We start from the raw sequence: 12,160 nt of genomic DNA, 5'->3' as shown, positions 1-12,160 counted from the left end.
TGGTTGGTTGATCACATTGGTGTCATTATGAACATAAACCAATGTTAAGTCTATTAGCCGCAACCGACCAACCACATGACGTCACGTTTAAAACTTTACGCACTTATTTCTAAATTCAGCTTTACAGACAGAGTTACATCTATGTCAGTTTTTGAGAGCAGGGATGAGTGGTGTAAATGAGCTTTTATGTGTATAGCTTTTCATGTCCCCTTTAAACAGGAATTATTCTTACAAATATATGTATATCTGTCTTTAATCTTATATTTTTACATATAATATTTAAACTAAAAAAAGATTCCAGGAGATTAATATTTTTGTTTATAACCTTTCAAAATCCAACATGTTTCTCCATAATGTACTCTAAACTTTGAGTATTAATGAAGCAAAACATCTGACCAGTGATGAATAGACTTTATGACACAAGAAGAAGCAAAACTCAGCACATTGTAGACGGGATGAGAGACGGTCAAAATCAAACAGGAAACACACAGAGTGAGACACATGGACTTTACACTGGGACCCTGGGAGAAACAGACATGGCTACACGCTACTATATGCAATAATATAGAGATTTCGGACCTACCATTCATTAGCTTAAATATCAGACAACATGTATGCATCAACATCAACTCCTCTTAGCACGGTGGGCATTTCTAAAAGTCTTCTTTAATCCCATGCAAACGTACACCCACCTGACATACTACAGAACAATAATAAGATTACCTTTCCAGATTGGAGTTGTAAAAGAATTAAATACCTGGAACATATATTTGATGGAACAGACTTTATTCTGTTTGACAGATTAGTTATGCAGTATGGGATTAACAAGATATGATTTTTAGAATATCAACAAATAAAATCTTTAGTAAAAAAGAAATGTAAGCCTAATCACAGTCAAATTGCAAATCCCAGCAAGTGTGGAGTAATTCTTTAATTTCCCAAATTACTGTTCAAAATATACAGGACACTCTCCAAAACAGATGAATCAATATCCCTTCCTATTGCAAAATGAGTCAGTTTTCATTCAAAAGATCAATGGTGTATGATAAATTACCCACAGTGGTTATTTGTAGTCAGTGGTTAAAAGTAACTGTGTCAACATTTCATAGCTCTGAGTTCATAAACAGAAAACTAAAAGCCCTGGGGTAGTCTGTTTGTTGTGCCTCTAAATCTTCAATAGTGGAATCTGTACCTGGCTAGATGACCATTATTCTCACTGCAGAAACTCTGAGCAGTACTCATATAAGAATTCGTATTTTTTGCAATGCTTCTGACAGCATCAAGGTCAGCTGTGTTCTATGGTCACCAGGTCAGCGTATCTCTGTCCATCTGAGGTGCTCACAAAGTGGTACTGATGAGTTTGGCTCAAGACATCACTAACCAATGCTCCTAAAATAATCAGTTCAGTTTCAGAAGTTTTGTGGTAGGATTTCACAAAACTTTTCTGCATGAACACCCCTATAACGGAAGCCCTCCTGGTGTCTACCCTGTTCCTGCTGATAAAAACAAAGCGGGAATAGCCTCGCAAGCCTGTTGTCCTACCAGCTACACCTGTTCAGGTCCTCTCTAGATTAGTGGACTTGGTAAACAGCTGGGTTAAATTTATTGGCTTGGAAGCCAGGGGTGTAACCTGTAAGAGCAATTCACACTAATGTAGATTTATACTCAATCACTTGAATTATATTTATCTAATTAACCTACCTTGAGCTGATCTTTGTGAGGAGAATGGTTGGAAAGGGAATGGGAGCAACCATGCTTGAATATGCGCTTTCTCTGTATTCTGTGTTGAGTGGAAATCAAAAACTTTGCAAAACTTTGCAGAGAAAAAGCTATAGAGAGGAAAAAAAATACAAGACCAATTTGTATTGTCACAATTTGGGCAGTGGCTGATCTCTGTGGTGCCTCTGCTGGAATTTCCAACAGTTAAGTTTTTAGACCCAATCTTCTGGATCTGATTACACCAACTGTATACTGCGGTTTTGTAAGGAGATATTTACTGATTATTGTGATTATTTACACTTGTCAAAGTTTTCTTGAATATTTACACATTTACACATGTACTTACACCAAAAAGGACAAGTCTGTCTCCTAAACAATTCTGTGTTGACTGATAATTGAATATATTATACTTTCACAGAATTGTGCAACATGAATGCGCACCCTTAAACAGGACTGAATTAAATGTCTGAAACATAAACCATTTCCCCAGATGTAGCCAGGTAGAAATGAAAGACAACTGACCTTTGAGCACGAGGATGATCAGTGCACAATCCATTAGTGAAAAGTTTAGAAAGGCACAGTGTATTAATTTATCCATTGCAAAGTTTTTTAAACTTTATCCTTTATTGTACATTTATTGTACATATTCACTTACTGTATATAATGTTCTCTTTTTGCACAGTCTAGGAGTGTTTCAGGGCACATTCACTGTGTGTTGTACTCGTATAACTATGCATGTGACAAATAAAGAATCTTGAATCTTGTAGTCCAAGGAATGACTACATTTCAGATGGCTCATCTTTCAGTCTTTTGCTGTTATTTAACAGTGCTTACTGATAATTTTAAAAGAGGTTTCCCATAGATCAGAATAAAATTTAAGGTAAAAGTAAGTAAAACAGACCCATCTTTGGCAAATATTTTGGTGTGGATGGATTGCAGGTTCTTTCATAACTAGCCTGGATCTATTTGTATATTTCCCTTTGGCTGGGTTAAATAAGATAGAGCTCTGTTTGTACTCTCTCAGACCATAGAGAACAGTGAAGCTTATAACCAAATTCCCAACCAATTTAATAGACAATGGCAAAGTGGTGACACATCTAAATCATGACCTCTTCTACTGTTAAGGTACAAAGGATAAAGATGTACAATGCTCTTTCCCAGTTATACCCCCCAAAAAAGAATTTATTTATTTATTTTTGATTCTGTTTAGGGAAAGTAATTAAAAATATAATTTTTCTATAACAGTACAGATCCAGTCACTTAATCTCACGTCTTCTCCTCTGGTGTCATGGCTGAACAGGCTTAACCTTGAGGAATGAAAACTGTGGCAATAATCCATATTGTCTGAAAAACTAGATTGGGACAACAACAACAAAAAACGTCACCCACGCACGTAATAGAGAAAATGTTAATGTTACCACTAGACAAAAAATTCTAAAGACTACTTAAAAGTAAATTTTAGAAAGCTGATAAAAAAGAAAATCAAACACAGGGAAATCTCACCTCCTTCATCTTATCCTGTATATCCAAGTCTGACAGCTGAACAAATGACCTTAATTTGATCTTCATTCCAACAACATAATCTGTTCACATAAATAAAAACAAGTTACTTGAAATAATAACATGAAATAGTCAGTGTGACTTCATTACAGTACACGAAAGCTATACTATACCTACATAACCCATTCCAATTTGATGTTACAGATATTATTATTTATGAAAAATTTATTTAGAAGAAATTTGGAGAAAAATTTCTAGTATTCAAATGCCTCTTTGTTTACCGAGAACATTTTTATCTGACATTTTATTATGACATTTTCTACATAACAGTGTCTTCTTTCATTTTAATATTAGGATTAATATTAGGATTAAATTTAAACTAGTTCCTAGGGTTTAAAATCTGACCAAATTAATCCAAACACATGACACATAATGAAGTAAATTAAGCACTGGATAAAAATATGAAATTCATCTCATCAGACACAAATATTTTTTAATAAAAACTAAATATAATACAAAATAATAACAAAAAATATAAACACTTACTAGGTCCTTTGTAGAAAGCAGAGTTTATTGTGTGTTCACACAGAAAAATAAAGAAAAAAAATAAACATTTAAAATTAAATAAATATTTCTTTGACATGGCTTCATAGTGTAAATCCAACATTGCATTGCATTAATGAATCAAATGAAAAATCAAAAGAACAATACTAAAGGATAAGGATGCTTAAAGATACGGATGAGCGGCTGAAGGAAGAAGTGATACAGAAAGGAAATTAAAACCCACAAAAATAGTAGTTTTCCTTTTATTTATCCTACATTTAATTCAGTTTGAGTGATTGCTGATTGTACCTGTTACCAAGTACATCAAGAAATACTGAATTACAAAAACTTAATCATACAAAAGCATATATTATGATCTGCAAAATCACAGCAATTGTGCTCAGAGGTAGACGAGAGCTTTTTGCTTCACTACTGTAGTGTCCCTAACCCTATTTTTGAAACATATTAACTCACCAGTGACTGCAGTAAGTTCACAAATACTTTAGAATCGATTTTTTACTAGTTAACAAGCCTAATGTTTGACCTATTTTTCATTTTAATCATTAACTTGTTAAAAAATTGCAATGCAGTTTGAAAATATTGATTAACTCACCAGTGACTGCAGTAATGCTGACTCCACTGCTTCTGACGTTCTCAAACACAGAGTAGAGAGTGAATGTGTATTGAGTTCCAGCAGTGAGAGATGAGACTGTGTGATTCAATGGTCCATTTCCAGCTGGTGCACTGATGCTTGTCTCTGTACCATTAAACTGGAGAACAAAGCTGACATTGTTGTTGACTTTATTCCACTGCAGAGTGATGCTGGTTTCATTTTGTCCTGATGATATGAGGTTTTCTGCATTTGAAGGAGCTAAACAAAAGAATGAGAAAAATAAAGTAAGTTCAAAATTTGTTTAGAATTGATTTCTCGCTACTTAATAACACTTAATAATTTCATTGTTGATTTTGTTCAAAAATATGTTATAACATTGTAATGCAGTTTAAATAATTTCATTAACTTACCAGTGACTGCAGTAATGCTGACTCCACTGCTTCTGACGTTCTCAAACACAGAGTAGAGAGTGAATGTGTATTGAGTTCCAGCAGTGAGAGATGAGACTGTGTGATTCACTGGTTCATTTCCAGCTGGTGCACTGATGCTTGTCTGTGTACCATTGAACTGGAGAACAAAGCTGACATTGTTGTTGACTTTATTCCACTGCAGAGTGATGCTGGTTTCATTTTGTCCTGATGATATGAGGTTTTGTGGATTTGAAGGAGCTAAATGGAAAAATGAGAAAATAAAGTAAGTTTCAAAAATTCTTCAAAATTGATTTCTCACTAGTTAAAAACAGTAAAAAATTATACTGTTGAATTATTATCAGTAGTTTGTGAAAACATTGTATTGGAGTTTAAATTAATTGATTAACTCACCAGTGACTGCAGTAATGCTGACTCCAGAGCTTCTGACGTTCTCAAACACAGAGTAGAGAGTGAATGTGTATTGAGTTCCAGCAGTGAGAGATGAGACTGTTTGATTCACTGGTCCATTTCCAGCTGGTGCACTGATTCCTGTCTCTGTACCATTAAACTGGAGAACAAAGCTGACATTGTTGTTGACTTTATTCCACTGCAGAGTGATGCTGGTTTCGTTTTGTCCTGATGATATGAGGTTTTGTGCATTTGAAGGAGCTAAACAAAAGAATGAGAAAAACAAGGTAAGTTCTAAATGTGTTTACAATTGATTTCTCGCTACTTAATAACACTTAATAATTTCATTGTTGATTTTAATTAAAAATATGTGATACCATTGTATTGCAGTTTAAATAATTTCATCAACTTACCGGTGACGGCAGTAATGTTGACTCCACTGCTTCTGACGTTCTCAAACACAGAGTAGAGAGTGAATGTGTATTGAGTTCCAGCAGTGAGAGATGAGACTGTGTGATTCACTGGTCCATTTCCAGCTGGTGCACTGATGTTTGTCTCTGTACCATTAAACTGGAGAACAAAGTTGACATTGTTGTTGACTTTATTCCACTGCAGAGTGATGCTGGTTTCATTTTGTCCTGATGATATGAGGTTTTGTGCATTTGAAGGAGCTAAATGGAAAAATGAGAAAATAAAGTAAGTTTCAAAAAATCTTCAAAATTGATTTCTCACTACCGTAATTGTCGGGCTATAAGCCGCTACTTTTTGCACAAGCTTTGAACCCTGCGGCTTTTAGTCAGGTGCGGCTTTTCTATGGATTTTCCATGATTTTTGTGATATCGTAAGACGATTTGTTTTGTTTGTTCCGCTCTTGTACGGCACTACGTTGCCTGGCGGAAGGATCGGGGTTCAAGAGTGGTATGTTAGTCACATGTCCGTCCGCCAGGCAACGTAGTGCCGTACGAAGTAGCGCGAAAAACAAACTTCAAAGTAGCGCTACGCATTCAGCGGGAGGCGTGGATGACGAGCGGCGATAAACTTGCGAAAAGCAAGTTATGCCCAACTCCACCGGTGGATTCTGACAGCGTGGAAAAGTGCGAAAACATCCACGATCACCAACGGATTTTGAAGGGCTGGACTGCTGCATGATGGAGAGGAGGACACCGCCACGGCCCTTCTGAGGGTGTTCGACTCTGACACTGACAACGAGGATTTCTTTGGTTTTGAAAGTGACAACGAAGGAGAGAAGCGGAGAGTGGATGACGAAGCCATCCTGAGCCTGTTCGTTTCCGACATTGGAGAAGAGGACTTTGGTGGTTTTAGAGCGCAGGAAGAAGAGAAAGATGGTGAATGACTGACTTTTCTTCTTGTTAAAGCCGTGTCACTGCACCTGAGCCTAAAAGGTAGTCTGAATCTATTTTTCTGGTGTGCTATAGGTTACTGTTATGTACTACATGTGCAAATATGTACCCATAACTTGTTTTTCAAAATATTAATAAAAGGGGTGTGTCTCCAAACAGCCATCTCTTTCCTGACAATTCCCTTTGTGCATATTCTCTTACATATGATAAGTCAACATTGAAACACCTGCGGCTTTTAGTCAGGTGCGGCTAATGTATGTACAAAACAGGATTTTCCCCTGATTTTAGCTTGTGCGGCTAATATTCAGGTGCGCTTTGTAGTCCGGGAAATACGGTAGTTAAAAACAATAGAAAATTATACTCTTGAATTATTATCAGTAGTTTGTGAAAAAAGTTGTATTGCAGTTTAAATCAATTGATTAACTCACAAGTGACTGCAGTAATGCTGACTCCACTGCTTCTGACGTTCTCAAACACAGAGTAGAGCGTGAATGTGTATTGAGTTCCAGCAGTGAGAGATGAGACTGTTTGATTCACTGGTCCATTTCCAGCTGGTGCACTGATGTCTGTCTCTGTACCATTAAACTGGAGAACAAAGCTGACATTGTTGTTGACTTTATTCCACTGGAGAGTGATGCTGGTTTCATTTTGTCCTGATGATATGAGGTTTTGTGCATTTGAAGGAGCTAAACAAAAGAATGAGAAAAATAAAGTAAGTTCAAAATGTGTTTACAATTGATTTCTCGCTACTTAATAACACTTAATAATTTCATTGTTGATTTTAATTAAAAATGTGTGATAACTTTGTATTGCAGTTTAAATAATTTCATTAACTTACCAGTGACTGCAGTAATGTTGACTCCAGAGCTTCTGACGTTCTCAAACACAGAGTAGAGAGTGAATGTGTATTGAGTTCCAGCAGTGAGAGATGAGACTGTTTGATTCACTGGTCCATTTCCAGCTGGTGCACTGATGCTTGTGTCTGTACCATTAAACTGGAGAACAAAGCTGACATTGTTGTTGACTTTATTCCACTGCAGAGTGATGCTGGTTTCATTTTGTCCTGATGATATGAGGTTTTGTGCATTTGAAGGAGCTAAATGGAAAAATGAGAAAATAAAGTAAGTTTCAAAAATTCTTCAACATTGATTTCTCACTAGTTAAAAACAGTGAAAAAAACTAAACTGTTGAATTATTATCAGTAGTTTGTGAAAACATTGTATTGCAGTTTAAATTAATTGATTAACTCACCAGTGACTGCAGTAATGCTGACTCCACTGCTTCTGACGTTCTCAAACACAGAGTAGAGAGTGAATGTGTATTGAGTTCCAGCAGTTAGAGATGAGACTGTGTGATTCAATGGTCCATTTCCAGCTGGTGCACTGATTCCTGTCTCTGTACCATTAAACTGGAGAACAAAGCTGACATTGTTGTTGACTTTATTCCACTGCAGAGTGATGCTGGTTTCGTTTTGTCCTGATGATATGAGGTTTTGTGCATTTGAAGGGGCTAAATGAAAAAATGAGAAAAACAAGGTAAATTCAAAAATTTGTAAAAATTGATCTCTCGCTACTTAGCAACACTGAAATTTTTTTTTTTTTTTTATCTTAATCAATGATATGTGAACCATTGTAATGGAGTTTTAATAAATTGACTAAATTACCAGTGACTGCAGTAATGTTGACTCCAGAGCTTCTGACGTTCTCAAACACAGAGTAGAGAGTGAATGTGTATTGAGTTCCAGCAGTGAGAGATGAGACTGTTTGATTCACTGGTCCATTTCCAGCTGGTGCACTGATGCTTGTGTCTGTACCATTAAACTGGAGAACAAAGCTGACATTGTTGTTGACTTTATTCCACTGCAGAGTGATGCTGGTTTCATTTTGTCCTGATGATATGAGGTTTTGTGCATTTGAAGGAGCTAAATGGAAAAATGAGAAAATAAAGTAAGTTTCAAAAATTCTTCAACATTGATTTCTCACTAGTTAAAAACAGTGAAAAAAACTAAACTGTTGAATTATTATCAGTAGTTTGTGAAAACATTGTATTGCAGTTTAAATTAATTGATTAACTCACCAGTGACTGCAGTAATGCTGACTCCAGAGCTTCTGACGTTCTCAAACACAGAGTAGAGAGTGAATGTGTATTGAGTTCCAGCAGTGAGAGATGAGACTGTGTGATTCAATGGTCCATTTCCAGCTGGTGCACTGATTCCTGTCTCTGTACCATTAAACTGGAGAACAAAGCTGACATTGTTGTTGACTTTACTCCACTGCAGAGTGATGCTGGTTTCGTTTTGTCCTGATGATATGAGGTTTTGTGCATTTGAAGGAGCTAAACAAAAGAATGAGAAAAACAAGGTAAGTTCTAAATGTGTTTACAATTGATTTCTCGCTACTTAATAACACTTAATAATTTCATTGTTGATTTTAATTAAAAATATGTGATACCATTGTATTGCAGTTTAAATAATTTCATCAACTTACCGGTGACGGCAGTAATGCTGACTCCACTGCTTCTGACGTTCTCAAACACAGAGTAGAGAGTGAATGTGTATTGAGTTCCAGCAGTGAGAGATGAGACTGTGTGATTCACTGGTCCATTTCCAGCTGGTGCACTGATGTTTGTCTCTGTACCATTAAACTGGAGAACAAAGTTGACATTGTTGTTGACTTTATTCCACTGCAGAGTGATGCTGGTTTCATTTTGTCCTGATGATATGAGGTTTTGTGCATTTGAAGGAGCTAAATGGAAAAATGAGAAAATAAAGTAAGTTTCAAAAAATCTTCAAAATTGATTTCTCACTAGTTAAAAACAATAGAAAATTATACTGTTGAATTATTATCAGTAGTTTGTGAAAAAATTGTATTGCAGTTTAAATCAATTGATTAACTTACCAGTGACTGCAGTAATGCTGACTCCACTGCTTCTGACGTTCTCAAACACAGAGTAGAGAGTGAATGTGTATTGAGTTCCAGCAGTGAGAGATGAGACTGTTTGATTCAATGGTCCATTTCCAGCTGGTGCACTGATGCTTGTCTCTGTACCATTAAACTGGAGAACAAAGCTGACATTGTTGTTGACTTTATTCCACTGCAGAGTGATGCTGGTTTCATTTTGTCCTGATGATATGAGGTTTTGTGCATTTGAAGGAGCTAAATGGAAAAATGAGAAAAACAAGGTGAGTTCAAAAAATTTGTAGAAATTGATTTCTCACCACTTAACAACACTGAAATTTGTTTTTGTTATCTTAATCAATGATATGTGAACCATTATAATGGAGTTTTAATAAATTGACTAAATTACCAGTGACTGCAGTAATGCTGACTGCACTGCTTCTGACGTTCTCAAACACAGAGTAGAGAGTGAATGTGTATTGAGTTCCAGCAGTGAGAGATGAGACTGTTTGATTCACTGGTCCATTTCCAGCTGGTGCACTGATGCTTGTCTCTGTACCATTAAACTGGAGAACAAAGTTGACATTGTTGTTGACTTTATTCCACTGCAGAGTGATGCTGGTTTCATTTTGTCCTGATGATATGAGGTTTTGTGCATTTGAAGGAGCTAAACAAAAGAATGAGAAAAATAAAGTAAGTTCAAAATGTGTTTACAATTGATTTCTCGCTACTTAATAACACTTAATAATTTCATTGTTGATTTTGTTCAAAAATATGTTATAACATTGTAATACAGTTTAAATAATTTCATTAACTTACCAGTGACTGCAGTAATGGTGACTCCACTGCTTCTGACGTTCTCAAACACAGAGTAGAGAGTGAATGTGTATTGAGTTCCAGCAGTGAGAGATGAGACTGTTTGATTCACTGGTCCATTTCCAGCTGGTGCACTGATGCTTGTCTGTGTACCATTGAACTGGAGAACAAAGCTGACATTGTTGTTGACTTTATTCCACTGCAGAGTGATGCTGGTTTCATTTTGTCCTGATGATATGAGGTTTTGTGCATTTGAAGGAGCTAAATGGAAAAATGAGAAAATAAAGTAAGTTTCAAAAATTCTTCAAAATTGATTTCTCACTAGTTAAAAACAGTAAAAAATTATACTGTTGAATTATTATCAGTAGTTTGTGAAAACATTGTATTGCAGTTTAAACCAATCGATTAACTCACCAGTGACTGCAGTAATGCTGACTCCACTGCTTCTGACGTTCTCAAACACAGAGTAGAGAGTGAATGTGTATTGAGTTCCAGCAGTGAGAGATGAGACTGTGTGATTCACTGGTCCATTTCCAGCTGGTGCACTGATGCTTGTCTCTGTCCCATTAAATTGGAGAACAAAGCTGACATTGTTGTTGACTTTATTCCACTGCAGAGTGATGCTGGTTTCATTTTGTCCTGATGACCTGAAGGTTTCTGCCTTTGGAGGAACTGAGACCGAAAAAAACAACAACTAAGCATTTATTTTAAATCAATTAACTTCTCATTAGATGTTGGAATACTAGAATATTAGATTACAAAAATAAAAAGATATCCATGATGTTTATTCTAAATTATTTTTTGCCTGTTCTCTGTGTTTGCCCTTTCCCATATGTGCATAACATTAACTTTAAATGCCCTTTGAGAGATAAGCGGAAATTTGGATGAATGTTGCATCACTGTAGATGAAACGGATCAAATAGTCCTTGATATGAGCTTAGCAACAGAGTTATCTTTAGATTGTAGTATCGCTTCTTCCTATTAACGAAATATTTCAAAAAATAAAAAAATCTGGCACCACTCAATATTATTAGATGTTTATCTTTCTTTCACCATCCTTCAGCTTTACTATTTTTAAATTTAAAAGTAAAAGAGAATGCAGTTGCGAGAGAAAATTCAAGAAAAATAAAGAACTGACCAATGAGCAGAAAACAATAGCAGTTTTGTAATTTAAATATAAGTTACTGGTCTGAGTGGCTTCTGTTATGAAGACAATACTGCAAGCCTCTTTCTTAAATAAAGAGAGGCTTTAGAGCAGTTTACAAAACAGTGTAGTACAATATTTAAACAGATTTGGAGGAGCTAAATGTATCCTTAGTTGCGTTGGGTCTATTATCTATTTCAGATAAATGAATCAAAACATCTGGACACAAAAATTGCCAAAGAAGAATTAGGAGGACCAACTGCGAAACTATCTTTTAAGTAGTTGAGAAGAAATGCGTCCACAGCAGATGACTCTGCATGTTTTACAGCAGATGCCTATTGTGACAGGGACTTAACATTACTGCCATCTTGTGGCCATAGTCAGCTATTGTCCCTGGAAGCTGAATTAATTCCACTTGATAAAGGAACCACTAAAACAAGGCAGGTAGGCATTCTCATGTCTGTGTTTGTATTAGCAATAGCTTGAGCTTCTCAAGTTGCTTGTAGCTGATTTTTTGCAGATTATGACAAAATTTTATGCAATATACATTCTGAAAGACATAGATTTGGAATCCCCCCAGAAATTCCTTATCAGCTGTCTCAGACAGATCCTCCACATTCGCTGGCACACACACTCAGAAACATCATCTTATGGGAAAGAACTTGTCAACTTCCAGTAGAGGAAGAAATCAGGAAGAAAAGATGGTGCTGGGTAGGACATACTTTACATAAACCACCAACCAACATCCC

General features: G+C 36.0%; 1 protein-coding gene across 1 annotated transcript in view; it reads right to left on the bottom strand.

Annotated features, from left to right (window-relative positions):
* Nucleotides 1–1,571: 1,571 nt before the first annotated feature.
* The window catches only part of LOC147336026 (macrophage mannose receptor 1-like), a 62,642-nt gene continuing 52,053 nt past the window's right edge, over nucleotides 1,572–12,160 (bottom strand). The window contains exons 11-14 of the mRNA XM_086286131.1: nucleotides 9,452–9,709; nucleotides 9,041–9,298; nucleotides 5,571–5,864; nucleotides 1,572–1,630 (exon numbers count right to left, since the gene is read on the bottom strand). Of these exons, the coding sequence (XP_086142257.1) occupies nucleotides 1,572–1,630; nucleotides 5,571–5,864; nucleotides 9,041–9,298; nucleotides 9,452–9,709 (869 nt within the window). The remainder of the gene's footprint in view (nucleotides 1,631–5,570; nucleotides 5,865–9,040; nucleotides 9,299–9,451; nucleotides 9,710–12,160) is intronic.

The sequence above is a fragment of the Aulonocara sp. 'chitande type north' Nkhata Bay genome, linkage group LG3 (genome assembly GCF_057382095.1).
Source record: "Aulonocara sp. 'chitande type north' Nkhata Bay isolate Kocher_YH1m ecotype deep benthic linkage group LG3, A_spYH_male_GT1.1, whole genome shotgun sequence".
NCBI lineage: Eukaryota > Metazoa > Chordata > Actinopteri > Cichliformes > Cichlidae > Aulonocara > Aulonocara sp. 'chitande type north' Nkhata Bay.
Note: the sequence above shows the minus strand (reverse complement) of the source record. Positions and strands in the feature narration are given on the sequence as shown.